Here is a 27851-nt window from a genome sequence, read left to right as displayed (position 1 = left end):
ATGTAGGACTCTGGAGAGCATAATGCCTACAGAGAAGGGTTGGTGTTGAAGTTTCCAGGGTTAAGTGTTCCTGTTTCTTCCCCAGATAGTATGTGGTCCTAGGGTCATCCTTGACCATAGTGCTTATCTAAGCCTAGTCCTCCTCTGCTTACCCTCAGGTTAGGAGGCAATTCCTATCCCTTATTAGTCATGTTAGAGCACTCTGCTGGCCACATGAATCCCATTCAACCTTTCTTCCTAATAGGTGATCATGCCTGCTCTTGGCCCAGCTCTTCTCCAGACACTCTGGGCTGGGTGGGTCCTCACTCTCCAGCCATCTCCACCAGCTGCTTTCACTCCCAATGGCACACATCTGCAGCACTTGGTGAGGGACCCCACATCAGGCACCCTCTATCTAGGGGCCACCAACTTCCTGTTTCAACTGAGCCCTGGGCTGCAGCTGGAGGCCACAGTGTCCACAGGTCCTGTGCTAGATAGCAGGGATTGCCTGCCGCCTGTGATGTCTGATGAGTGCCCCCAGGCCCAGCTTACCAACAACCCCAACCAGTTGCTCCTGGTGAGCCCAGGAGCCCTGGTAGTGTGCGGGAGTGTGCACCAGGGTGTCTGTGAGCAGCGGAGACTGGGACAGCTTGGGCAGCTGCTCCTGAGACCAGAGCGGCCCGGGGACACTCAGTATGTGGCTGCCAATGACCCTGCAGTCAGCACAGTGGGGCTGGTGGCCCAGGGGTTAGCAGGGGAGCCCCTTTTGTTTGTAGGGCGGGGATATACTAGCAGAGGTGTCGGGGGTGGTATCCCCCCTATTACAACCCGGGCCCTGCAGCCACCAGACCCCCAAGCTGCCTTCTCCTATGAAGAGACAGCCAAGCTGGCAGTGGGCCGCCTCTCTGAGTACAGCCACCACTTTGTGAGTGCCTTTGCACATGGGACCAATGCCTATTTTCTGTTCCTGCGACGGGACCTGCAGGCTCAGTCTAGAGCTTTTCGAGCCTATGTGTCTAGAGTGTGCCTCTGGGACCAGCACTATTACTCTTATGTAGAGTTGCCTCTGGCCTGCCAGGGTGGCCACTATGGGCTGATCCAGGCTGCAGCTGTGGCTGTGTCCCAGGAGGTGGCCCGTGGGGAAGTGCTCTTTGCAGCTTTCTCCTCAGTGGCTCCCCCCACTGTGGGTCGGCCCCCATCTGTGGCTACTGGGGCATCTGGAGCCTCGGCACTCTGTGCCTTCCCTCTGAATGAGGTGGACCGGCTTGCTAATCATACACGAGATGCTTGCTACACCCAGAAGGGCCGTGCTGAGGATGGGACTGAGGTGGCCTACATTGAGTATGATGTCAATTCCTGCTGTGATCAGCTGCCTGTGGTGAGTTCCAGCATGGCCTGGCCTTTGCCCTTCTCCAAAGCCACTGGCCAGGCACTTGCAGCCAAGAAGGTACCCAGGGAGCCTGAAAGGAAGCTGGTAGTGGGGCAGGGAATGATCAGGTTAGCAAGTACTAGGTACTTCCTTTGGGTCTAGGTGATGAAGGGGCCTCTCAACACAGCAGAGCATTCAGGGTGGCAGAAAATAGTACCAGGATGGGCTTAGAACAGAATGTTGAAGAAGTAGCATTGTAGAGGTGGGCTGAGGTTCTAGGATAAGAGCAGAAATGTTGAAATGAGACATTGTTTTAGGTTCTGGAGCAAGAGATGAAGAAGAGGTTGGGACTTGGGGCTGTAGTCTTTGGATGGATACAGAAGGGAAGAAATTGCTCATAGCAAGACTGAGTCAGGGAGAAATGCAGAGGGCTTAAGCCAGTGGTCTGGGAGGTGAGGAGGCCAGCTTTAGGAAATGGCTCAGGAGAAGGCAGAACACAGAGATCAGAGGAAGCAGCTCCCAGGCCAGGGATGGGAAAAGATGCGGCTGCAGGCATTGGATGAGGAATCAAAAGAGGGAAAGGAGCCATTGGTAACTGTCTATGGCAGTAATAGATTAAGTGCATTGAGTTAGTGATAAGGATGTAGTTGTGGCAGGTGCTGCCCAGGCTAGGGTTGTCAGGGAGGTCTGGTAGAGAGACTGGGCTGGGAGGAGGTTGTCCAGGAAGGATGGGGCAGGAAGTTTATCTAGTGAGAGACTTAATCAATTCTTCTTGTTGCCTGCAGGACACCCCGGATGCTTATCCCTGTGGCTCAGATCACACACCCAGCCCTATGGCCAGCCATGTTCCATTGGAAGCCACACCAATTCTAGAGTTGCCAGGGGTTCAGTTAACAGCTGTGGCAGTCACCGTGGAGGATGGACACACCATCGCCTTCTTGGGTGACAGTCAAGGACAGCTGCACAGTGTGAGTCTACAGGAAGTACCAGCCCTGTTCCAGGATCTAGAGAGAACAGGCTTCTAGAGAACCCAGCCTATGTGGAGGTACCCCAGTGTTCTTTGAGGCTGAGATATGTCCCCAAGACCTGGGCTGGGAGAGATAATCTGTGTTCCTCTTCCTAGAAATGGATGGGTTTACCTGTAACTCTTCTATTCACTCTGGGACTGGTTGCAATGAGTTGTGACTTCCTAGGAGGGGATTTTATCTGTAAATTGCTTAAATTGTGAATGGGAGAAGGCTTTGGGTTTGTGGCCCTGGAATTGGTGCCAGACCAATTCCTGGTCTTTAATTTCAGGTCTATTTGGGCTCGGGAAGTGATGGCCAACGATACTCCATACGGAGCATCCAGCAGGGGTCTGCAGTGAGCAGAGACCTCACCTTTGATGGGACTTTTGAGCACCTGTATGTTTTGACCCAGACTACAGTGAGTGTCAGGCATAAGCAAGGGCATGATTGCTGGGAGGGTCCTCTGGGTGGGGCTGGGGACCCACATGTGGGTGAGCCACTGGTGTTTGGATTGCTGGCCTCAGGTCCTCTTTGCTGTCACAGCTTGTGAAGGTTCCTGTGGCTTCCTGTGCTCAGCATCTGGACTGTGCATCTTGCCTTGCTCACAGGGATCCTTACTGTGGGTGGTGTGTGCTACTCGGCAGGTTAGTGTTCCACCATTTCCTGACCCCTCCTGACCCAGCCTCATGCCTGAAGTGCTACTGTATAATTGTCTCATCCAGGATTCTTGACCCTTGGCCCTTGACTCTTAAACTCTGACCTTTAGACACCCCTATCATCCACCCTATCTGCATCACTGTCCTACCAGGACAGACACAGGATCCTGGTGTTATCTATCACTGAAAGGGCCTGCCTAGAGCCTCAGTATTGTAGTTGTCCCTGCCCTATGAATGCCCAGTGGGCTCTTGAGCGTCACAGATTAGGTACTGGTCATTCTTGCTCAGGTGTAGTCGCCGTTCAGAGTGCTCAAGGGGCCAAGGGCCAGAGCAGTGGCTATGGAGCTTCCAAACTGAGGTGGTCTGTTTGCGAGTGGCAGCCATAAGTCCTGCCAACATCAGCCGAGAGGAGAGGAGGGAGGTGAGTGACCAGAGTAGGCAGGGCCCCTGAGGGGAGGGCTTTGGGGATGGGACCTTGCATTTTGGTATTAGATGTACTAAATACCACATGGCCTTATATAATTACTCCTTTTGGGGCCTCAATTTCTCCATCTGTTATCAACCCAGTTCAGAAGGATTTTGTGAGGTTTTGGGGTGGAGGTACTGGTGCCAGCCCACATTGGGTACCCTTTAATGAGCCCTGATCTACCTACTAAGCCGTAGTGGGGCCTTAAAAGTGTGTGCTGGCCTTTCTTGGCAGGTTTTCCTGTCAGTGCCGAACCTGCCACCCCTGTGGCCGGGGGAGTCATATTCTTGCCACTTTGGGGAACATCAGAGCCCTGCCCTGCTGACTGGATCTGGTGTGATGTGCCCCTCCCCAGACCCTAGTGAAGCCCCAGTGCTGCAAAGAGGAACCGGTGGGTGAGAAAAGCTGCCAGTCCCACAACTGGGGAGCCCTACCCTGCTCTTATTTTGTTTCAAAGGGTGTGGTCAGGGTGAGGTGTGAATCCAGGCACAAGAACCTTGAATTGATGCTTTTCTCTGAGTCCCTTCACTGATGCCCCAAACCCTAGAATGTCTATTTTGTGCCCTGTAGACTGCCTTCTCTGACCCTGGTTTCCTTTACCCATTCTGGATGGTAGCACCACCTCTGTGTGGTCTCAGCATGTTAACTCTGGGTCTGAGTGCCCTCCCCACTCCTTAGCCCTGGGCCTCTCTCCCACTTTGCAGACCATATCTCCGTGAGTGTAGAGCTCAGATTTGGCGACGTGGTAATCACCAAAGCTTCCCTTTCCTTCTACGACTGTATGGCAGTCACTGAGCTTCGCCCATCTGCACAGTGAGTTCCTCATCCTGTCCCTCAGCTCTGAGCTCCCCTGTGGTGATCTCTGCCCCATGGTTGTACTCTGTGCAGGTGCCAGGCCTGCGTGAGCAGCCACTGGGGGTGTAACTGGTGTGTCTGGCAGCACCTGTGCACACATAAGGCCTCATGTGATGCTGGGCCCATGGTGATGAGCAAACAGGTGAGTGGGACCCCAGGATGAACCACACATGGGCTTTGGGTCCCCAGTGTGAGGGTTTTCTGATGGCCCGGGGTCTGTGTGTCTGCCTGCCCATGTGAGACTGTGTCCTGAACGCCCAACCTGCTGTGTGTGACGGACTCACTAAAGAATGGCTGCTGATCCGTCCATCCTGTTTCAGGAGAGGACATTTGTAGCTGAGAGGCGGGAGGTGTGGCCTTCGTGCCCCACCTCAGCACAGACACCCCTGGAGCCTGCCCTCTGTGTTTCTCCTTTGGAGAATTAATGGGCTGTTTTTGTTTCTCTTTTCCTTGGTCTCCTTTCCTTTTAACATACCCTTTGCCTGCCTGCCTCCTGCTCCTGCATCTGCCTGCTGAGTGGCCCTTCCTGTCTTTCTCTGCCTCCCCCTTCAGAGCCCGCTTCTCTCCCTAGCACCCCCTGCAAGAGATATACCCACCCTCTTCCCACCCACCGCCCCTGCATCCACAGTCACTCCTGTACCTGACACTTTTCCTGTGGACCCAGGAGCCACAGACTCAGATGTCCCAACTGGGGCCAGACCTTCTTTGCTCAGCCCCTGGGGGCCATGGGCAGGTCCTGGTCCCATTCCTTCCCCCACCTCTTCAGAATCACATTTCCATGAGAAGCCCCTCCTTCCCAACCTCCCTATCATACCTAGAACCACTGTTCCTGCCCCCACTAACTTGGGACCTGCAGCCACACCTGAGGACCTCTCGGCCTCCCATCCATCACCCTCAGATGCAGCACCAATGCCCCCTGCAGAACCTGGCCCTGAGACCCTTCCCTCCATGGTGGCCCTGGATCAGCCCCCTGGCACTGTACCTGCCACCACTTTCCCAGGGGCCACTGGCTCCACGAAGCCCGCTCTGGACTGGCTCATGAGAGAAGGTGGCGAGCTGCCCGAGGCCGACGAGTGGACAGGGGGTGACGCGCCCGCCTTCTCCACTTCCACCCTCCTCTCAGGTGATGGAGACTCAGCAGAGCACGAGGGCCCTCCTGCCCCCCTCATCCTCCTGTCCAGCCTCGACTACCAGTACGACACCCCCGGGCTCTGGGAGCTGGTGAGGTCCAGCCCAGGAAGGAGGCCTCGGGAGGGAATTGGGGAAATGTAGCCCCTCTCTTGCCTTGTGATTCTCCCAGTGGAAGGGCAGGGGCAGGGTCTTGCTCTTGAAGTCCAGCAAGACAGAGGCCTGAGGTAGGCAGCATGGAGTCCATAGATTGCCTTGCTCTTGGTACCTGCAGGGAGAGGTGAATTGGGGGCCAAGCTCCTGCCCCTGTGTAGAGAGTGTTCAGGGCTCCACATTGATGCCAGTCCACGTGGAACAAGAAATTCATCTGCAAGGCAGGAATCTGCGCCTTTTCCAGGTGTGTGTGTCCTGCTTGCAGCTGTCCTTGCAGGCTTTTTGGCTGTTGTCAAATTCTACACTACTCCTGGGGAGCAAAAAGAGGGTGTGGCCCTGGGTCCCAATTATAACTCAGAAGCTGTCCTGTGGACCCATGTGACTCATGGGGCCTGTTCCCAAAACTGCCCCACCAACTGTGTTCTCTGCCCCCAGGATAGCCCAGGAGACAATGAGTGTGTATTGGAGCTGGAGGGCTTTGAAGTGGTGGTTGAGGCCCGTGTTGAGTGTGAGCTGCCTCCAGATACCATGTGCCATGTCACGTGCCAGCAGCACCAGGTGCAAACCACAGAAACTTGGGTGGGCAAGGGTGCACTGGCCACAGGCTGGCTACATCATGCTTGACTCAATCCATGTTTTGACCCTGGAAAACAGATGGGTACCCTACCTCTAACTCTGTGTCACATGGGGTCTTTGCATTGAGGCTGACCTGTAAATAGAAATCCCAGAGAGCCCCTCCATTCCTGTTCTGCCTCCTACCTCCAACTGTTTCACTCTATGGGGTCCCTGCATCCCAATTTTGATCTCTGATCCTGTGTTACCATAACTAGTCATTTTAGTCCTTTTCTGAGCACCCCAACCCTAGGCTGTGATCACACTCCTACTTTTTCAGCTTAGCTATGAGGCTCTGCAGCCAGAGCTCCAGGTGGGGCTGTTTCTGCGTCGGGCTGGCCGCCTGCGTGTAGACAGTGCTGATGGGCTGCATGGTGAGCTACTCACTGGTAATTGGGGTGGGTTGGTGGTAGCAAGGCTCTTCTGGGCCTGCCTCTCACATTTGTCTTTGCTACTTCCAGTGATACTATATAACTGTTCTGTGGGCCACTGGGACTGTAGCCGCTGCCAAACTGCCATGCCCCAATATGGTTGTGTGTGGTGTGATGGAGAATATCCACGTTGTGTGGCCCAGGAAGCCTGTGGAAAGGCTGAGGCTGTGGCCACCCAGTGCCCTGCACCTCTCATCCACTCAGTATGTTGAAATGCTAGCACATCCCTTCCTCAGTGCTGTATTTGGTGGGAGGGTTGTGCCTGTGCCATGAATTCAGGGAACCTAAAGGTGGGAGGCTGGGCTTGCCTCTGCAGACTGCCAGAAGTCTACAGAGGTGGGTAGAGGTGAGCAGTCCTTGTCTTGGAACAGGTGGAACCACTGACTGGGCCTATAGATGGAGGTACCCGTGTCACCATCAGGGGCTCCAACCTGGGCCAACATGTGCAGGATGTGCTGGGCATGGTCATGGTGGCTGGAGTGCCCTGTGCTGTGGATGCCCAGGAGTATGAGGTCTCTAGCAGGTGAGCTGGCTGGACTCAACATGGGAGGGCTCTATGGCTGACTTTCTTACTCAGGGTTTACTACCTGCTACTCATCTGCTTTCTATCTCCCTGTTTCCTTGATTCTGGTTCTAATGCCTTAGTGCTGGGGTTGCCACTGAGGCATTGAAGTACCCACCTTGGCTTTCTCTGCACATACCTGCAGGTCACTGGTTTGGGGTTCTTCCAGGGCCTGTGTGGGGCAGAGAGGACTGGTAACTCTGCCTCTTGGCTCTGGTTAGGTCTTCTTATCTGACTTTCTGAGTGATAGTGGATATAGTGGTGCTAAGTAGGGTTCCCAGATCCAAATAGCTGGGATAAGGGGCTAGCCTTCTCATCAGCTGTCCTTACCCAAGTATTGGTCTTGCTGGGCTCTCAGGAGGTATACTTGTGGCACACCTGTAGAATGCCAGACTTCTCTGTCCAGCCTCTAGGAACCCTGCCGCCTCCCCAGGGCTCATGGCTTACTGAGGTTCTAGTCATGGTAACCTGGTCAGTGGTTCAGGGTCCCAAGGTACACATGTGGGACATTCTAGAGGTGGTGGCCACAATCAGTGGCCCAAACCTGATTGAATATCAGGGTAACTTGGAGAGAGAATAGGTCTCTGATTCTACCCTCAGAGATGTGGATTCAGAAGGCCTTTGATGAGACCCCACAATCTGTATTTTATTATTGATTGATTGTGGTGCTTAGGATTGAATCTAGGGTCTTGTGCATGCTAAGCAAATGACCCAATAGGTATTTTAAACAAGGACTATTTTGCAAGAGCATGGAGTTTTCTCTAAAATGTGTTATGACTGAAAAACCTAAGGAGACTTTATGGACTGTTAATGATTCCAGAACTTTAAGACTTACATGGGTTACAAAGTAATTTATAAACTGATTAAAATATATTCTGACTGGAACCTCCCCTGAGTAGTTCACACTTTACTTGTTCTGTTTTCCCTGAGTGTTTGCAGTGACTGTGACAATGTCATGGAATAGAGCCGCTGAGACTTAATGTTCTGGAAATTAATTTTCCCTAACTTTTGGCTGATAACCAGCATTTTCTTAGGCTGTTCACTTCTACCCTCAGATCTGACTGGAGACTTTCAGATTTTTTTCGAGATCAAGTTTTTACCACTTTGTGGGTGGGTACTATGCCATGAGGTGTTGGTAGAAGACAGGGTGGCTGGCTAGGCCCACTCTTCAGCTTGACCACCCGCCACACCAGCCTTACAGGGCTCCTTTAAATTTATGCCATAACAGAGGTTTGATCAACTCTTCCTTGTTGAGAGCCTCTTTGGGGTAGCACTTGAATGGTTAAACCACAAATATTAATTCTCAGATGCCAAGGCCAGCTAATGTGCCTTAAGAAGTACCAAAACAAGAGAATCCCAATGTGTTTCATGGAGCATGGGAAAAGAAAAACCATTTGGCAGTGGGGTGGGGAGAGGGACTACTGGGTTACTTTGAAGGGAGCCTTTGATACAGCCTCATACTTCTTGCCTGCCTTGTACCCACAGTCTCGTATGCATCACTGGGGCCAGTGGAGAGGAGGTGGTTGGTGCTGCTGCAGTGGAGGTGCCAGGAAGAGGGCGCAGCATCTCAGAGCTCAACTTTGCCTACCAGGTACCAGATTGTTGAGCTTCCCCTAGCTACCAAGTGGCTAGTTCCTTTGCCAGCCCCTCACCATTTATTTATTTATTTATTTGTGGTGCTGGGATTTGAACCCAAGGCCTTGTGCATGTGAGGCAAGCCCTCTACCGACTGAGTTATTTTCCCAGCTGACCCCCATCTGGTTTTGCCTCCATGTGGCTCTCCACCCCAGGGCCCTTTTGTGTGACTCAAGCTCCCCTGTTTTTGTTTTCTATCACTCCCTGTCATTCTTTGTATAGGACCCAAAGGTGCATTCCATCTTCCCAGCCCATGGCCCCAGAGCTGGGGGCACCCGCCTCACCCTGCATGGTTCCAAGCTATTGACTGGGAGGCTAGAGGATATCCGAGTGGTGGTTGGAGACCAGCTTTGTCACTTGTGAGAGCTGTTTCCTTATCCTTCAAAATTCCATGTGCTCCAGGGAGAGAATGGGAGGGGTTGGGATGCTGGGGAGAACAAAAGTGGGAGAAGGCAAATCTGTCCTGTGAGACTTTGGTCAGGCCCTCTTAAAGCTGGGGCTGTAGTGGGAAAGCAGCCTTCAGAGCTACCTGGTGGAGATGGCAATAAGCAAGTAAGCTGAGGCCTTGAGTGGGTCTCTAGTTCCCCACTCCTACACATCCTCCAGCCCAGGTGACCTGCCTTCTACTTTCACCTTTCTCCCCAGGCTGCTGGAACAGCAGTCAGAGCAGCTGCAGTGTAAGACCAGCCCACACTCCATACCTGCCACGCTTCCTGTGACAGTGTGGTTTGGGACCATTAAACGGAGGCTTCAGCATGGCCAGTTCAAATACACATCAGATCCCAATGTCACCTCAGCTGGCCCCACTAAGAGCTTTCTCAGGTATGGGACCATGGGCATGGTTGTATGGCAAGTGAGCTTTTGCCACTCCCTTAGTGGGGATAGGGCTTTCTGTGTGGGCCCTTGAATCCCATGCATAGGGAAATGGGGTCATGTGGCTTGGGCTGGGCTGAGCTAGCTGGGACTGGCTGTCTTTTAAATTCTCATTCATAGCCAGGCAGTGGTGCATGCCTGTAATACCAGCAGCTAGGGAGGCTGAGTTCAAAGCTAGCCTCAGTAACTTAGCCAGGCTCTAAGCAACTTAGTGAGACTCTGTCTCAAAATAAAAAATAAAAAGGGCAGGGGATATAGGCCATTGGTAAAGCATCCCTGGGTTCAATCCTTGGTAACAAAATAAAACAGAAAACCCTGATTCATGTAAGTCATGAATGGCTCATGGGCTCTATTTCAGTGGAGGACGTGAGATATGGGTTCGTGGCCAGAATCTGGATGTGGTGCAGACACCAAGAATCCGCGTGACAGTGGCCCTAGGAGTGCTGCAGCCTAGCCAGGGGAATGGGCGGAGGCGCCGTGCGGTCCTGGAGACAGTGTGTTCCCCTGGAGCCTCCTGTGGCAGTCATCACGTAGGAAACCCTTGGACCTCCCTGCCTCCACTGGGCTGGCTGCTGCTGTCCCTTTTCCCTTCAACCACAGATGGCTGGTACCAGCTCTGCCCTCTTCCTACATGGCCCTCAGTTGACCCTCTCTTGTCTTTTTCTGCCAGTTTGAAGAGCCATGTTATGTGAACTCCTCCCATCTCATTATGTGCCGTACACCTGCCCTCCCAGGCCTACCTGAGGACCCCTGGGTCCAGGTGGAATTTGTCCTTGACAACCTGGTCTTTGACTTTGCAACACTGAGCCCCATACCCTTCTCCTATGAGGCTGATCCCACTCTGCAGCCCCTCAACCCTGAGGACCCCACCATGCCATTCTGGCACAAACCTGGAAGTGTGTTCTCTGTGGAGGTACTGTTCCTTCTTGAGCTTGGCAGGGCCCAAAGACCCTCCCTTTGTAGGACAGCACTGCACTAATGGTAGAGAGGCCAGGACAGTAGAGCAAGGGCTAAGAGGTTTATGGAGTAGGGGAACCCTAGCTCTTGGCAGGGGTTTGACTACTGGCCTGGGTTCTAACATTTCATGGTGGGTGTCTTCATGACAATCAGTAAATGACTTGGCACACACAGTGGCTTGGTGGTGTGCTACTTAACAGGTAACTGGGCTGATCCCTATGTGGCAGCCTGGCTTACAGAGACAACACTAGGCACATGTTCTGACATGCATGGTGGGCAGTAGGTGGGTATTTAGGCCATAGGTAGGTAATCCATCACCCACCTGTGGGGTCTTCAGACAATGGGGCTCTGGCTTTGTTAGTTAATTCTTCAGCACTCTGTAGGCAGTTTTAGGTTCTCCACATTTTTAGCTCTATAGAAAAAGTAGGGAGGGGCAGAAAAGGGTCATGAGGAGCAGCCTGAAGGATATCTCCATAACTGTCAGCCCTATCTACAGGGGGAGTAGTGCTAAGGGACTGTTAGCCCTGTATCTTAGGTGGGTCTCAAAACCATTGTTCCCATATGTGGGGGGATAGGATCTGAATGGCAACCAGCTTTCTCTGGGAAGTGTTCTAAGTGACAGATCAGTGACCTCATGTTCCAGGGGGAGAATCTGGACCTGGCAATATCCAAGGAGGAGGTGGTGGCCATGATAGGAGATGGCCCCTGTGTGGTGAAGACACTGACCCGGCACCATCTGTACTGTGAGCCCCCTGTGGAGCAGCCACTGCCACGGCACCATGCCCTCCGGGAGGCACCTGATGCTTTGCCTGAGTTCACAGTCAGTGGGCAGGTCCCAGGCAGGGCTGGGCATTGGGAATGTGCTGAACCCTTTCTCACAGGTGACTCCCCACACAGGTGCAGATGGGAAACTTGCACTTCTCCCTTGGTCATGTGCAGTATGATGGCGAGAGCCCTGTGGCTTTTCCTGTGGCAGCCCAGGTGGGCTTGGGGGTGGGAGCCTCTCTTCTGGCTCTGGGTGTCATCATCATAGTCCTCATGTACAGGTGGGTATAGCCAGGTATGGCAGGGCTGGGCTGGTCTGGGGCAGTAAGTGACATGAGGCAGATTGGGGAAGGGGCAGATTTGACCAAGGCTCAGCAAAGGACCAGAGTAAATGTTTTAGACTTTGTGGGATGGATGTCTCTGTAGGATGGATGTGTCTATTGCAATCAACTACCCAACCCTGTAATTGGGCCTAAGAGCTGCCAGGGGCAATATGTAAACACATAAGTGTGGCTGTGTTCTAATAAACCTGTATTTGTAAAAATAGGTCACAAACCAAATTTGGTGCTGTTGTAGTTTGCTGATCCCTAGGCTCAACTGCACTGATAGGGTACGGGTGGGTGTGGCTTGCTGGGATAGGGCAGACTGAATTATTCTGGGCCATGCCTCGTCATCCCTGGGTTAGACTGTGCTGGACAAGGTCAGGGTGTGCCTAGGGCTGGGTCAGGCAGGCCTGACTAAGTGGAACCCAGCAAGGGCTTTGGCCTCTTGGCTGTCCCTTCATGATCTTGGTGCTAAGCAGGAGGAAGAGCAAGCAGGCCCTGAGGGATTATAAGAAGGTTCAGATCCAGTTGGAGAATCTGGAGAGCAGTGTACGGGACCGCTGCAAGAAGGAGTTCACAGGTGAGGCCCTAGAGCTGGCTCCTGCCTCTAGGGTTCTGCCCAAGTCCACTCCTGTTACACAGGATGGGCACCCAACTTGGTTTCTGCTCAACAGACCTCATGACAGAGATGACTGATCTCACAAGTGACCTTCTGGGAAGTGGCATCCCCTTCCTCGACTATAAGGTGTATGCCGAGAGGGTCTTCTTCCCTGGGCACCGGGAGTCACCTTTGCACCGGGATCTTGGTGTGCCTGAGAGCAGGCGACCCACTGTGGAACAGGGCCTGGGGCAGCTCTCCAACTTGCTCAACAGCAAGCTTTTTCTTACCAAGGTGCTTTCCCACCCTCAGCTGGACCCTTCCTATCCCATCTTATCCCTAACTAGACTCCTGGCCCGGCCCTTCTCCATTCCACCATTTCTGATCCCCTCCCCCACATATCTTCTCCCTGGCCCAGTTCATCTACACACTGGAGAGTCAGCGAACCTTCTCTGCTCGGGACCGTGCCTACGTTGCATCTCTACTCACTGTGGCCCTGCATGGGAAGCTTGAGTACTTTACTGACATCCTTCGCACCTTGCTCAGTGACCTGGTAGCCCAGTATGTGGCCAAGAACCCCAAGCTGATGCTGCGTAGGTCTGTAAGGCTGTTGTGACTGGGTGGGTAGTGGACAGTTGGAGGCAGGAGCTGAGGCAGGGCTTTGGGTCCGGTCTGGGATCTGTAGAATAGAGAACCCTGAATTGCACTTGCTAATTCTGGCTTTCCCATTTTTTGTCCTCCCAGGACAGAGACTGTGGTGGAAAAACTACTCACCAACTGGATGTCCATCTGTCTTTATACCTTCGTGAGGGTGAGGGAGGCAGAGACTGATAGAGCTTCTATTCAGAGGGAGTTGAGACCTTTAAAACACAAGCCCTATGTCCCCCAATGCAACTTAGCTTGCATACATGTGCCAAAGCAGAGACCCTGCCTAGCATGTCCTCAGTCACCTTCAGCTTGCATCCTGTCCCTTTCCCCAGTGTGCATTCTGTCTCATAGACCTCTGCTGCCTGCCTGGGGCCCTAACTGCCTATACTTTCCTAGGATTCAGTAGGGGAGCCTCTGTACATGCTCTTTCGAGGGATTAAGCATCAAGTAGACAAGGGGCCAGTGGATAGTGTGACTGGCAAAGCCAAATACACTCTGAACGACAACCGCCTACTCAGAGAAGATGTGGAGTACCGTCCCCTGGTGAGGGTGTGCATGTGTGTGGTCTGCAATATCAGTGCTCAGTTGAGGTACTAGCTTCTAGTGTCTGTATCTAGATGTAGAGCCAGGCTGATCTCTGGCTACAGGCTCAAGGGGGTCTTTGCTTATTTATTTTTGATGCTGGATCAAACCTAGAGCTTCAGATATGTTAAATAAGCATTCTATCACTCAGATGTACTCCCAGCCTAAGAGAGGCCTTTAGACAATCTTAGGAGGATAGAGGATTGAGAGCCAGACCTTGAGAGTACTTCAGAAGGTCCAGGGTCTGAGAGGAGTCTGCCCTGTCCTGGAACATCAACCTGTGTTGTGATTGGGCCTGAATATCTTTCTGACCACCCTGTCAGGGATGTGGCCTTGTCTACCAAGTCAGAAGGCTGGCTGATCTTCCTTTTTTTCCTCTGGATTTGCTTTCCTTTAGTTCCACATGAGGGTTCCTTTGAGGAAGTGCCATGCAGACTCTATTAAACTTGCTTCTCTGTCAGATAGGGCAGGGAATCTTGGCTTATGTAGGTTTTCCTCAGGCACTTCAGCCTGACCAGTTCAGCCAAGCACCTGGGAACCTGAGTGAAGAAGGGTTTGTGTCACTTAGGTATTCTGCCATTTACCCCATAGATGTTTACAAGCACACTGTCTATGTGCTGGGGTCAGTGAATGTAGGAAGCTGCTGTTCCTGGGGGAGGCAGGTGATGAGACAAGAATTTAGGGTTGCTTGGTACTTGGGGGTCAGAGGCTGTGGCTTTCTCATGTTTGTCGCTGCCTTTAGACTTGAGTCTTGGTCATTTGAAATGTCACACAATACTCATGGTTCCCATGTGTCCTGCTTAGACCTTGAATGCACTGTTGGCTGTGGGGACTGGGGCAGGAGAGGCCCAGGGTGTGCCTGTGAAGGTCCTGGACTGTGACACCATCTCCCAAGCCAAGGAGAAGATGCTGGACCAGCTTTATAAAGGAGTACCTCTTGCCCAAAGGCCAGCACCTCGTACCCTAGATGTTGGTAAGTGTGGAGAGGGGCATGGCCTGGGGACCTATGATAGTGCTGGGCCTGGGATGGCCTAGGACCAGCCCTACGGGGACATCTTATCACTCAGAGTGGGTGATATTTGACAGTCTCTCCTGTGGTTAGGCCCTTGCTGGTTTTTAGAGAATTTGGGGAGGGATTGCCCCTGATAAAGGGATGTTGTCCTTTAGGAGGATAAGATGGGTTCCTTTATGACAAGGGGATCCTAAGAAGCCCTGGACCAAGTCCTATTTTATTCTTATAGAATGGCGATCTGGGGTGGCTGGACACCTCATCCTTTCTGATGAGGATGTCACTTCTGAGGTTCAGGGTATGTGGAGGCGCCTGAACACTTTGCAGCATTATAAGGTAGGAGGGTGGGAGTTGGAGGAGGGGTATGATGGGGTGGAAGTGGTAGAGGGGTCACCAGCTGTGGTCATCAGGTCCCAGATGGAGCAACTGTGGCCCTTGTTCCCTGCCTCACCAAACATGTACTCAGGGAAAACCAGGATTATGTCCCTGGAGAACGTGAGTACCTAACCCTCCCAGTCTTCTACACTTGCTTTGCCCAGTCCTGGGTAATGGGGGACAGTTCTTTGGACCTCAGGGTGGGCTTGTGCCTATTTTCCTTCTACCCAAGAAACCTCAATCAGGTATCTCCACTCCTGGGAAGGTTGGCAGGACCCTGGAGGCCCAGGAGGTGGCACCTGATGTGGGGCGACAAACTATGGGGTCTTGGCACAGGAACTCCAATGCTGGAGGATGTGGATGAGGGGGGCATCCGACCCTGGCACCTGGTGAAACCGAGTGAGGAACCAGAGCCACCCAGGCCACGGAGGGGCAGCCTTCGGGGCGGAGAGCGTGAGCGAGCTAAGGCCATCCCTGAGATCTACCTGACTCGCCTGTTATCCATGAAGGTGGGGCTGGATGGACTGGTCAGGGTTGGGACTAGGGATAAGACGAGCAGTGGGGTCTGGACTGTGAGGGAAAGTGGCTACTGATGGGATTTGGGCTGGTGCTGAAAATCCCATTGCTGATCACACCTGTCTGCTTTCCCCTTTTACTATAGGGCACCCTACAGAAGTTTGTGGATGACCTGTTCCAGGTAATTCTTAGTACCAGCCGCCCTGTGCCTCTAGCTGTGAAGTACTTCTTTGACCTGCTGGATGAGCAGGCCCAGCAGCATGGCATCTCTGACCAAGACACTATCCATATCTGGAAGACCAACAGGTGGGCAGGGGCAGGGCTTAGAGAATGTATGAGGTCCCCCCTTCACCCCTGCAACATGATCATCAGCCATGTTTTCCCCACTCACAGCCTGCCACTGAGGTTCTGGATCAATATAATCAAAAACCCACAGTTTGTGTTTGATGTGCAGACGTCTGATAACATGGATGCAGTGCTCCTTGTCATTGCACAGACTTTCATGGATGCCTGCACCCTGGCTGACCACAAGCTGGGCCGGGTGAGCAGGCTGGGCTGGATACAACAGGAAGGGGATGGGGGCATGGGTGGCATGGGCTGGGGGTGAGCAGTGCTGTATGTGCACACAGCTTTCAGGTTCTCCTGAAAGTTTCAAGGAAGAGGGTTAGGGGAGGCCACTGACCTAAGACATTCCCTAGCCAGGCTTTGTTTCAAGAGCTTTCTGGAAGGTGGCAATTGGTTAATCTTAAGGGATGAGCAAGAGTAGGGGGCACTATGTGCCAAATTACAAGATTAAGATGTAGATAGCAGTTGCAACCTGGCAGGCTTTGGGAGTAGTCCAGGGCCACTTGGTTAGGTCTCCCCATGGGGGCAATGGGGAGCCACAGAAGACCTAGGAATGGGGGTATGGTATGATCAGTTCTTATGAGAATTTGGCAGAGCATCATGGCAGCTAAGCAGTGGGGGTCCAGAGGAAGCTATGCTGTTCTTTGGACAAGCAGTGGCCAGATTCAAGCCAGCAACAAGGTGCAGGGCAGAGATAAACTGTAGATTGGATGTGGGGGATATAGAAGAAGGACAAATACGCATGATCCCTGTGCCTCTGGCTATGGTGAGTTCAGATTTAGAGGTAAGCCTTTGGTATTTGTGGAGCTACCACGTGATTTCCAGTGGAGACATGGATTCTCCAATCTGAGTGCAACTCTGGGCTGCCTGGTGGATTTGGTTCTTTAAGGTGGTGGAGATGTCTGTCTGCTAATGGTTTAGAGGGGAGGAAGGTCCAGGAGAGAGTTAGGTTTGAGGGTTGTGCTGACAAGGGCATCTGGGAAGCATAGACAAGCGGTCTCTGGTAGTACCAAGGTTGGGAGTATGTAGTCAAAGCCTGAGTCCCATCATATATGGGGTCCTTACGTGTTGCTCAGACACCCATTAGGCAGGGCCTTTATGGCTTTGCAGTTCCATGAATGAAGTTTTGCTTAGCTCAGACCTCTGGGCTATGGTTGGTCTCTGATCTCTTTTTTTTTTTTTTTTTTAAAGAGAGAGAGTGAGAGAGAGAGAGAGAGAGAGAGAGAGAGAGAGAGAGAGAGAGAGAGAGAGAGAGAGAACTTTTAATATTTATTTTTTAGTTATCGGACACAACATCTTTGTTTGTATGTGGTGCTGAGGATTGAACCTGGGCCGCACGCATGCCAGGCGAGCGCACTACCACTTGAGCCACATCCCCAGCCCAGTCTCTGATCTCTTAAGAGACATAACTGTAAGAGTTAGTGAAGAAGCAAAATAGAAAGTTCCACTTTTTAGTGCTGTCTTTTGTAGCCATTTTTGTTCCACATGTTCTCATTATTCTGCCTATGATGAGCTGAAAATCACAAAGCCATACCAGGGCTCATGGGTCACCTCTAGGGATGGATCCTGTGTGGTGATGTTTAGTTTTTTTTTTTTGGCCAGGTCTTCTATCTGCCTTCTCTTTCCTACAGAACAACAAATAGTTCCTGGGTAGCTTAGGGGAATAGTCTAAGCCAGGAATGCCAAATGTGGAGAGTTGAGGCGATAGCATACATCCTGACTCAGGCTGAGGTAGAACCTGGACCTGTTCTAATAGGGCAGTGCTGCCCAAAGATCTTTCTCCTCTTCCTGGCAGCTTTAGCATGAACCAGAAGTCCTGATAGCAGAAGTATGTGGCCCAGTGGTCATGGCTGCTGGGACTTGAACCCAGTTTGATGGTATAGGTTGTATCTGAGTGTGTGAAAATTATGGTCTTTGACTTGAGAGACTGGCTTCAAATTTTAGCTCAGTCACTGGGGAGTGAGATGGTCTGGGGCAATTTACATGATATTTTGGGTCACAATTTGCTGATTTTTAATATAATTACATGAGGAATTACTCTGCATTCTGGCTCCAGATGGAGGCATAATCTCAGAATAACAGGGGAGGATCCTTAGCTGAGGATCTCAGAGAATGAATGTTGAAGCAGAGAGGGAGTAGAGGAGGATCCTGCAGAAGAAAGTGGGCTAGGGTTACAAATCATCCTGGTTTGCTGTGGACTGAGGGGTTCCCAGGATGTGGGACTTTTAGTTTTAAAACTGAAGCACTGCTGAGAAACCCTAGGGAGTCAATCACCCTAACAGAGGCTGTTATCCTTCTTTCTTTCTTCACTACCCTCCTGCTGGCGGTGCTAGGACTCCCCCATCAACAAACTTCTGTATGCTCGTGATATTCCCCGTTACAAAGGGATGGTGGAAAGGTACTGGGGAAGGGAGTGAATCTGGAGAGGGTGTTGGTGGATGGGCATGCATACAGCTGAGGTCTTGGGGGTGAGTCCTGGTGGGGACTGGGAAGAATGGGCTTATTTACCAAGCAGCTGTTGTACCCGGCTTTTTGGCAGGTACTATGCAGACATCAAACAGAATGTCCCAGCCAGTGATCAAGAGATGAACTCTGTCCTGGCTGAGCTGTCCCGGGTAAGGCCTGCCTCTGCTTTTTGGGTTGGGTACAAGCCTCCTACCATGACAATCCTGCCCTCCTCATACTGCTCCTTGGCAGGGAAGCCCTTGGGACCTTAACAGCCCTGTAAGTTGGTTGGGACATGATACACACCACCAGTATAAATGTAGAATTATTCAATTGCTAATGCAAGATATCAGCACTTCTAGCATCTCATCACGGAGTAAGCAGGGGTCTTATTCTGAACCTGCCACCTAATCTGATTCAGTCAGGTGCTTGGATGCCTGTTGGGGTCTATGGAATGCTTGGGATCAACTCTAGGCCTGCTAGCATTTGCCTGCCCACATCTTCCCACTATTCTGCTAACCTTTATGGTATAGTCATGCCCCTACCTACTCCTCAAACAGTTTCAGAAAGGTGTTTCTGAAATGACGATGTTGATCACAAGCACAGTACTAACAGCAACTGTACTTTTGTGGTATTGGCTTTATTTTATTTGATCCCCACTAGTGCTCCCACAAGTTAGGTGATATCAACACCAGCATCCCAGTTAGGAGGTTGACACTCAAGTGTCTCCATGGAAAGACTTTAGGAAATCCTTGAGTGAGATCAGAGCAGAATTACACTGGGTTGACAGCCTACAAGTGAGTTTGGTTCTGCTTGGCCCTGTAGAACCAAGAGGCATGGGCATCTCTGAGGGTTCAGACCTGACTAGGCTGCATGAACCATGAGAGAGGAGGGTTCAGGCACAGAATGAGGATGACTAAAGGTACAAAAGAATCAGTAAGGGGGTTTTCTGGAGGACCCCTGGGCTGGGCCTGTTACATGTCCCCTGGGAAGGTGAGGGGTTCCAAGTGACATTCTTGACAGAGAGAGAGGTAGGTCTTTGAGGAAACTGCAGAATGGAGGCTCTTCCTACCAAGAAGACTCCTGTCCTCAGGCTAGGCATGCCTAGCATGAAGTCCCTAGTCTGTGGTGGGATTCTACTTCCCACTATAGGGCCTGTCCCTTGCTTTACCTCTTAGGCTTCCTTCTTTCTTCTCACCCTCACCTCGAGTCCTGGGCCTGCTTGCATGGCTGGCCAGACCTCTCATCTCTCTCACTTCTTATCTGCCTTCCTTCTAGAACTACTCTGGTGACCTCGGGGCACGAGTGGCCTTGCATGAACTCTACAAGTATATCAACAAATACTATGACCAGGTGGGCAGCCCTGGGCCCTGACTGGGAAGCTGACCTCAAGGTACCCTCTGGGAGGCTGAGGGGATAGATGTGAAGAGGTGTGACTCTGTGACTCAGGGTGGGTGGGAGGGAGTCTTTGGGGGCTCCCTCAGCACAGAATAGGGTAGGGACTGGGTCCTTTAATGGTTTGGAAAGTGTCCTATAGGCATGCTTCTTGGTTAAAAGAATAGCTCCTCTTGGCTCTAAGAAGTTGGCTCTGCTCTTCCCAACTCCCCATCCCAGTTCCTTAGCAGGGCTCCCAGGCATGGTGATAGTGATTGAGTGGGGCTGGGGAATCTATCAGGGCCTGGAAATGGTGTGTAGGATGTGTTCTGGGACCATATAACTGCCATCTCTACCTGGGCCATGCTTTTATTCAACCCTTATCAGATTCTGAAGTAGGCAGCATTCGGGGCATGGGCACCTCTGTGGGTTCAGACCTGACTGGGCTGCATGAACCATGAGAGAGAAGGGTTCAGGCACAGAATGAGGATGACTTAGGGTACAACAGAGTCAGTAAGGGGGTTTTCTGGGGGACTCCTGGGCTGGGCCTGTTACATTAAGTGTTCATCAGTCAACCTACATTGCTTAATGGAATCATTCACTCACATGTCTGGGTGGCACTAGTGATACGGCTGTTGCTGTTCAGTGTTGAACCTTCCTTGTGGCCCATAGCCTGGTGGGACAGCAGTCATTTGACAATGAGTGGATGCACAAATGTGGAGTCCAGGCTCTGCAGCCTTGCTTAGCATGGGGGCTAAGGCACTGGGCAGGTGGGGGTATGATATAGTTGTGCTCCTGTATGGAGACAGAGTGGGAGATGGTTCCTCTCCCCCAACTCTGCTGTTCTCCTGTTCCCTTTCTTTTTCTTTTTCTTTTTTATTTTGAGACAGGGTCTCACTAGTTTGCTTACATCTTCACTAAATTGCTGAGGCTGGCTTGGAACTTGTGATCCTCCCGCTTCAGCCTCCTGAGCTGCTGGGATTACAGGCATGTGCCTGGCTTCCTTGTTACCTTTGAGGCAGCCCCCTGTTTATGGCTGCTCATTAATTGTCTCTCATACAACATCTTTCTGGCCATAATTGGGTCCCTGATCTCTGCTTGGCATCTGACACACAGGGATTCAGGATTTGCTATTGGCTGGAGGGCAGGTGAGCTGGGATGGCTGCAGCAGGGCTTCTGAGGGGCTTGTGGTGAGAAACCAGTTGGGGGTTGGTCTCCATTCAACAATTTTACTTAGTGAAGTATATATATATATATATATATTTTTTTTTTTTTACCATAAGTGCTAGGTAACTGAGTAAAATATATCATTCCCTACCTCATTAATCCCTAAAACTCCATGGTGACTTTACTCTATTATCTCTCTCCAGTGAGATTCTGAGGTCATACAGGAAGTGAGGCATTTTGCTGGATTTCTCAGGTTCTTAGTGCCAGTTTTTCTTCTTTGGAGGCCTGTTGATGTCTGCAGTGAATGTGTGGGCCAAAGATCTCCCCTAATGGTGTTGGTGTCTGCGTTTCAGATCATCACTGCCCTGGAGGAGGATGGCACAGCTCAGAAGATGCAATTGGGCTATCGTCTCCAGCAGATTGCAGCTGCTGTGGAAAACAAGGTCACGGATCTATAGGGACCAGGGTGTCCTGGCCTGCTGTTGCCTCAGTTCTGCCTGGACACTCCTGGAACCTTAAGGAGAAGACCACCTTCTTAGATGTCTATAGTGACTGACAAGCAGGTTTAGTGGAAGGTGGTTCCTAGTCTCCTGGTGGCTCTGGCCTTAGCCCTGCTAGACTCACCTTGTAGGCATGGGACCTTGAAGCTCATGAGGTGGTGCCTGGCTTGCTCTCTGAGCTCAGTGGCCCTGTGTACTACTTCCTGTGTGACATCAGCCTGCCTGGATATGGGATTTAGGGTTTCCAGAGTGTTTGGAAGGGCCTCCAGGACCCTGGGGAGACTGTACTATTCCTGAGCACTGGCCTTTATCCCAACAGGATTCAGAGACTTTCTGTCCTCCATCATTCCTGACCTTGGTTTAGTTTCCTCTGTCCTTGTTGCTGCTGCCACATCCAAGGTCTCTTAGATAAAGCCTTTCCTAGGTCATTGCAAACTGACCTCTCAGCAAGGCTGGCTGCCTCAGGGCCATCCTATCTTCCAGGCAGCCAGTAATGAGGGGTATCTGCTGAGGGGGTCTTGGGGAGAAGGGTGGCCCACTGACTCAGCTTTTCATTAAAAGATAACACACTGAGTAAGTAGACTGTGATGTGTGGGCTCACCCAGCCCCTCCCATCATATGAGGGTGGTAGCTATGCTTGGCAAGCACAGGGTAAGTGTGTTGGGGGGTGAACTTTGTACTTTGGAGGGGTCTCAAGGCCCCTACTAAAGGCCCGTTGCAGGTCTGGCTGTCCTTGGCTCCTGGGACCAAAGCTTTTGGAAAGGGAGAACTTCATCCAGGACCAGTTGGGGAAGGCCTGTGACCCAAGTTGGAGGGGTCCACCATCTCTTCAACTTAATTTTTATAACTTCTGTACTCATGTTTCATTTATTTTGAAAGGAATTAGGAAAGGGTGGCATTATTACAGGTGACTCTAGGCAGCATAGGTCTTGAGGGCCCTTTTCTATGGCTCCATTTCTAGACCTTTGGTTTCCAAGTCAAGGCACCCTTAGAGCAAGGGATCAACCCAACTGCCTACCTGCATGAAGGCCAGCTTGGGTGGTTTTACCTGATACATAGCTGGAGGTGATCTTTGAGACAGTCCTAGTGGGGTCTTACATTGCTAGCTGGGTTAGTAGGCTGAGGTTGATGGTTTTGTGACAGAGACTTCCCTCAGGAGACCAGTCCTTCACTGAACAATGGTGAAATGGGGGCTCTTCATCTCTTAAGGTCCTCAAAAAGTACACTCCTTTGGTTTTCTGCCTACTCCTTGTAACCCTGTGACCCCCAGCCTCCCCTTGGGGTCTTCTTTGAGGGTTTGAAGGGACAGGCTGCTCTAATTCTAGGAGTCCTTTCCTGCCTCCCTTTGGTACCCAAAACCATCTGTAAAATTCTTTAATGCAGCAGGACTCAAATTGGTCTTGTCCATGCCAGAGGTAGTCATAGCTGCCATTCTGTTAGCTCTAATGTCCCTCCTTCTCTCTTTCTGCTAGATGTGGGTCAGACCACAGTTGGACAGGTTAGTGGTCAGGTTTCGTCATTTGGGAGCATGTGAGCTTTAGTTCTTCAAATGGGTGCCATAGCCAGGTTTTTATAGTCACTCAGAATGGTTCTGATGCTCCCCCAGTAGTTGCTTTGGCAAACTATGGAGCTGACAGTCTCTAGAAGCAGGGCAGATGGAGAATGCAGTTTGGGGTGGACTTTAAGCAGGCACGTAAAGGGAGGCAGTCTTGGTTAATACCACAAAGACCACAAAGCGAAGCCTCTATACCATACTCGGCCTCTGCAAGTTTTAGAGGCCTTTAACTGAAGGTGAGGGCTCCCAGGAAAAGAAGGCCAAGTACTTGCATACCTGGGCACATGTACATAGGGGGGTGAGTAGTGAACTTGTTTTGAGTTACTCAATTTTGTGACTCACCTTCACAAAATATTTGTTTTGTGGTGCTGGGAATGGAATCCAGGACCTCATGGGTACTAGGCAAGCACTCTATCACTGAGGTACATCCCTGGCCCGGAACTTTGTTGTAATAGAAGAAATATAAAGAAAAAAAAAATTCCCACCACAATAAGATAGGAATCCCTTCAAGTCTTCACTTAAACACCATGGCTCACAATGGAGATGCCATCACTGACAAGCTTTGCTCATTTGGGTCCAGTTCACAATTTCAATGTAGAATGTTTGTAATTCAGTTTAATCAGTCTTTTTCTTACCAAGATTTCAAAGGTATGCTCTCATTACTGTTTTCTATAAGTCTGTTAGCATACAAAGCACCTTTGTTTCTCAGTATTACCTGGGACTCCTTAGGGAATTTATGGAGCAAATTGCTTTATTAAAATAGCTTTCACTAATTTAAATATTGGAGTCATTGTCCAAATGGTTATAAGATCTAGGAGGTTTGTATTTATTTATTTACTTTATTATTCTTTAAAAAAATATTATTTTAATTGTTGACAGACCTTTATTTTATTTATTTATATGCGGTGCTGAGAATTGAACCCAGTGCCTCACCCATGCCAGGCAAGTGCCCTACTGCTGAGCCCCAGCCCCTGTGTTTATTTTTTGATATGGAAAGAATCATTTGCTAGTCAATGTAACAGCTGAATTTGTGCGGATACATTTTGTAATCTTTTGAAAGAACTTGGAGTCTTGGGAATGGACAGAAGCACCCTGACTCCTACTAGCCAATGCCAGCAGGTGGTTTTGGCTGTGTTGGGGGCCACAGGGTGAGCCTGGTTGCCCAGGTTTCTCCTGGACCCCAACACCTACTGATGTTTTTATTTCATCTTCCAAGCTCCTAAAGTATAACACATTGAAGAAAAAACACATCTCCTACATCACTGAGATCAGCTGATTGGCAATGGTTCATGGGTCTCTTTAAAAGTGTTCTGTCCTAATAAAGGATGATAGTTTATCCAAATCCAAATTTACCAAAAATAGAAGACAAGAATATTGTCATGATGTTTGAAAGGGAATTTTTTCCTTTGGGATTCTCTACCTTAAGTGCTTGGATTATCTTACTGATGTGTGTACCTTAAACAGGTGAGTTGTGGGCTAAGCCTCATGAAGAATTTTCTGGTGCAGGAATGTGCTCATTGCCCAGTCCAGTCCCAGCTAGTATCTGGGTCCCAAGTGAAGTATTAAAGTGGGCATGGTAATATACTGCCATCTTCTGGCCATAGTGTAGAATATGAAGCAGATAAGGAAAGTTTCTTTATCTTGAGTTGTTTAGAAAATTACAGTGGGAGTCTGTAGCTCTGGGGCTGGTCTCTAATGTAAATTTTGGTTTCAGATTACTACATCCAAGGACAGAATTGAGATACTATATCACTGAGTGACTAGTCAGGAAAACAAATTACTTTAGGAGTTCCTAAGTTGGACAAATAGGGAGTTGAATGACAGGAACCCTGTTCTGAGTGACAGAAGGCCTGGGTTCTAGTTTCTCCTTCCCTGCTATGACCTGGTGAGAAGGGTAGAGATTCTGGCATGTGGTTTGAGCCACCCTGAGTTCTGGGTTACATCCAGGTTGGCACCTGGCAGGATTTAATGAAATATTTTAGGTGCTGGGTCTGTCCATCTCCTGGCAGGATGCTGATGGCATATACCAGAAAAGATGTAACCAGAAGAGAGTTTAACCAGGGAACTACATATAGAGCTTCAGGTATAAGGGAAGCCAATTATGGACAGTGAAGTGTAGCTTTCATTAGCCCTGGGCTCCAAGGGGGCAGGGACAGAACAGTTATCAGGACCAGTGGGGCTGTAACTGGAGGAGGGGCTGCCCCCCAAGTAGCTGCAGCCTTTAGAGAAGGAAGGCAGCTGCAGCAAACCTGCAGGAGGATGCTGGGGATAATTATCCTGGCCTCCTGCTCCTTGCACTGCTCAGACATCTGTCAGCTTGCTTGGATATCTGGCCCTGAAAGCCAGAGGACAGGGGAGCCTTGCTGGTGCAGATAATGGGGATCAGCTTCTGGAGTGCAGAACAGGGTGCAAGTCATAGAAAGGACCAGTGGTGCAGCTCATTTGAGTACACCTACTGCCCTGTGAGACACCTAGTAGGCTTTCTATCATGAAAGGCTGTGGTAGTTCCTGATATAGCAGGACTTGTTTTTTTAGCCTCCCAGTTCCCAGGATTTTCTCTACACACCATACCCTGATGTCACTTGGAAAGGACTACATAGTCTACCTGAAGGACCTTGGAAACCCCAACTTTTCAGGGCTCTCATACTTTTCTCCAGGTTGGGTGTGATGCTGGGTGTAACCCAGGAAGTAACCCAAGGAAGACACAAGTTGCAGGCTGTGGAAGACATCTTTTCTGTTCTCTGTCTACAGTTCTCTGTCCAACCCAGAGATGCAGAAGCTGGTGCCCCTGCATTCCTCATATCCATTGAAGTTTGTGAAGGCATTCCAAACCCCTTGCAGAGAATCTCACTCACCTGCACCCAGGCCAGCCTGCTCATGTACTCGTGTGTTTGTATTTGTGCATACATGTACTCATGATGTATACATCTTTGGGGATAGGCAGAACCTCTGTTATAAAGGTGCTGTGGTGGAAAGTCCCATGGAGTTGGAGCATAAAGTCAAGGTTTGGCCTGGCTTGACCACTGTGAGACAACTACCTCTTTTTCTGAGACTTGGGTTGTTCTTTTGTAAAATTGGGTCTATAACCACCTTTCTAGAGGAAGCATTCTTTGAAAACTCATGGCAGGGGGAAGGGCCCTGGTGATTCTCAGAGTTTTTAGAAATCCTCCACATCCCAGGGGCTGGGCTTACCCCTGCTGTAGGTGTCACACTGGTTGACATTCCTCCCCCCACCAACACACACTTGAGGCTTTGTTGGAAAAGGAGAGGGGCAGTCAGAAGTATATCTTACCATGTCCTCTACTGGGATGGAGGGAAACATGAGCACATGGAGGGGTGCAAGCTGGGATCCAGAAGTCTTGTGTGCCTGCTGGGCCTCAATGCCACTACTGTGTACTGCATAAGAAAGCCCTCTATCATGAGGGCCTCTTCACCTTGAGCTGGGTTTGTGATCTGAAGCTGAGCATGCCTGGCTCCATGTTTAATTTCACCTGACCCTTATCTTTAATCAGTTGGAGTATGTTTTCTTTCATAACCATGAATTTGACAGCAGGCCCTCTGGATAGCTATCCCTCTAGCCTGTTCATTGTGTAATGTCTCAGGTACTTCACATAAACAAACTAGTTAGTAACAAGAATAGCTGAGAAATAATGTTTTTTTTTTTTTTTGGTACCTGGTTGGAACCCACTAAGCCTTTTTTATATTTTATTTTGAGACAGTGTCTTGCTAAGTTGCTTAGGGCCTTACTAAATTGCTTACGATGGCTTTGAACTGGTGGTCCTCCTGCTTCAGTCTCCCAAGCTGCTGGGAAATAATGGCTAGACTTGGCTAGGAAATAATGTCTTTGACAAAAATAATCACTTTTTATTTATTTTTGGTACTGGGGATTGAATCCAGGGGCACTTAACCACTGAACTATACTGTCAGCCTTTTTTATTTTGAGACAGGGCCTTGCTAAATTGCTGAGGCTGGCTTTGAACTTCCTGTCTCAGCCTCCTGAGATGCTAGGACTTTTTGTGTTTTTTGAGATTAGCAGAACTGAAAATATTTTGTAACTAGGTGATTAAAATCAAATGTGTGTAGGGACTGGGGCTTTTGCTCAGTGGCAGAGCACTTGCCTAGCACGTGTAAGCCACTGGGTTCAATCCTTAGCACTGCATAAAAACAAAAACAAATAGTGCTCTCATTCTACAACTACAAACAACAACAACAACAAAAAAAAAACCACACACACACAAAAACAAATCAAATGTGTGTTAATCTGGCCATAAATCTTCAGCTGTGAGAAGGCTACAATTATTTATCTCCTATATAAACTACTGTTAATTCAGCTTCCTGGCAAGATGGTCCTTATGTACCAGTCATGCTGTGATTGGCTAGCTCATCACTTAATTAACTTCTTTCTCTACCTCTGCCTTGTCTCTTAACTGGTTGGCTTCTGTTGTGTGGTGAGCAGAAAGATTTTTATGATAATAAATTGAACGGCACAGCAACTGCTAGGTTCAGAGACACCAAGTTCCTGCCCTGCCACCTGTCACATCCCTGCAATCTCCTGAGAGGTTTTTTACCTCTTTCTCCCATGCTCAGGGTAGATTCCTGAGTTCTTCAAGGCTGTAGAGATCTAGAATCCAAGAGATAGAGGAAGGCCCTTTGCCTCTGACTTTCACATATATGACCCCCATATATGTGAAAGGTGCTGCTCTGGCATGTAGGCTAGAGAAGATGGAGAAGGTGTCCCTTCACTGGGGAGCTTGAGTCAAGGGAAGAGGAATGACTTGCTCAAGAACACAGCAAATGGGACTAGAACCTAGGTCTCTGGACCCACAAATGGAATCCAGGTTTCTGCTGCTTCAATGCTGCCCAAGTTCAACCTCTCACCATACTCTTTTTCCCTGGATTCATCCAGGTCACCTTCTGGAACCTTCTGTGCCTTTAACTCCATACTGGACCAGGATTCTGAGCCTTT

At 50.3% G+C, this 27851-nt stretch overlaps 1 protein-coding gene across 4 annotated transcripts in view; it reads left to right on the top strand.

The window, feature by feature from the left end:
- The window catches only part of Plxnb1 (plexin B1), a 29003-nt gene extending 5339 nt beyond the window's left edge, over positions 1-23664 (top strand). For 3 of the 4 annotated variants that reach the window (XM_078043146.1, XM_078043145.1, XM_013359425.4), the window contains 36 exons: positions 245-1357; positions 2134-2316; positions 2645-2773; positions 2899-2999; positions 3300-3432; positions 3712-3868; positions 4182-4290; positions 4366-4474; positions 4885-5553; positions 5735-5857; positions 6049-6171; positions 6506-6599; positions 6687-6859; positions 7028-7179; positions 8704-8809; positions 9076-9212; positions 9499-9675; positions 10085-10256; positions 10397-10639; positions 11327-11503; positions 11581-11729; positions 12251-12351; positions 12446-12663; positions 12788-12966; positions 13114-13180; positions 13414-13560; positions 14404-14572; positions 14841-14944; positions 15019-15103; positions 15320-15492; positions 15645-15805; positions 15893-16040; positions 18178-18242; positions 18384-18459; positions 19568-19642; positions 21184-23664. In XM_078043146.1, the coding sequence (XP_077899272.1) occupies positions 251-1357; positions 2134-2316; positions 2645-2773; positions 2899-2999; positions 3300-3432; positions 3712-3868; positions 4182-4290; positions 4366-4474; positions 4885-5553; positions 5735-5857; positions 6049-6171; positions 6506-6599; positions 6687-6859; positions 7028-7179; positions 8704-8809; positions 9076-9212; positions 9499-9675; positions 10085-10256; positions 10397-10639; positions 11327-11503; positions 11581-11729; positions 12251-12351; positions 12446-12663; positions 12788-12966; positions 13114-13180; positions 13414-13560; positions 14404-14572; positions 14841-14944; positions 15019-15103; positions 15320-15492; positions 15645-15805; positions 15893-16040; positions 18178-18242; positions 18384-18459; positions 19568-19642; positions 21184-21288 (6396 nt within the window). In that variant the 5' untranslated portion in view covers positions 245-250 and the 3' untranslated portion in view covers positions 21289-23664. The remainder of the gene's footprint in view (positions 1-244; positions 1358-2133; positions 2317-2644; positions 2774-2898; positions 3000-3299; positions 3433-3711; positions 3869-4181; positions 4291-4365; positions 4475-4884; positions 5554-5734; positions 5858-6048; positions 6172-6505; positions 6600-6686; positions 6860-7027; positions 7180-8703; positions 8810-9075; positions 9213-9498; positions 9676-10084; positions 10257-10396; positions 10640-11326; positions 11504-11580; positions 11730-12250; positions 12352-12445; positions 12664-12787; positions 12967-13113; positions 13181-13413; positions 13561-14403; positions 14573-14840; positions 14945-15018; positions 15104-15319; positions 15493-15644; positions 15806-15892; positions 16041-18177; positions 18243-18383; positions 18460-19567; positions 19643-21183) is intronic. The other variant, XM_040269657.2, reaches the window with a different exon arrangement.
- Positions 23665-27851: the final 4187 nt, after the last annotated feature.

The sequence above is a fragment of the Ictidomys tridecemlineatus genome, chromosome 3 (assembly GCF_052094955.1).
Source record: "Ictidomys tridecemlineatus isolate mIctTri1 chromosome 3, mIctTri1.hap1, whole genome shotgun sequence".
Lineage (NCBI taxonomy): Eukaryota > Metazoa > Chordata > Mammalia > Rodentia > Sciuridae > Ictidomys > Ictidomys tridecemlineatus.
This window is presented reverse-complemented; position numbering and strand designations above follow the sequence as displayed.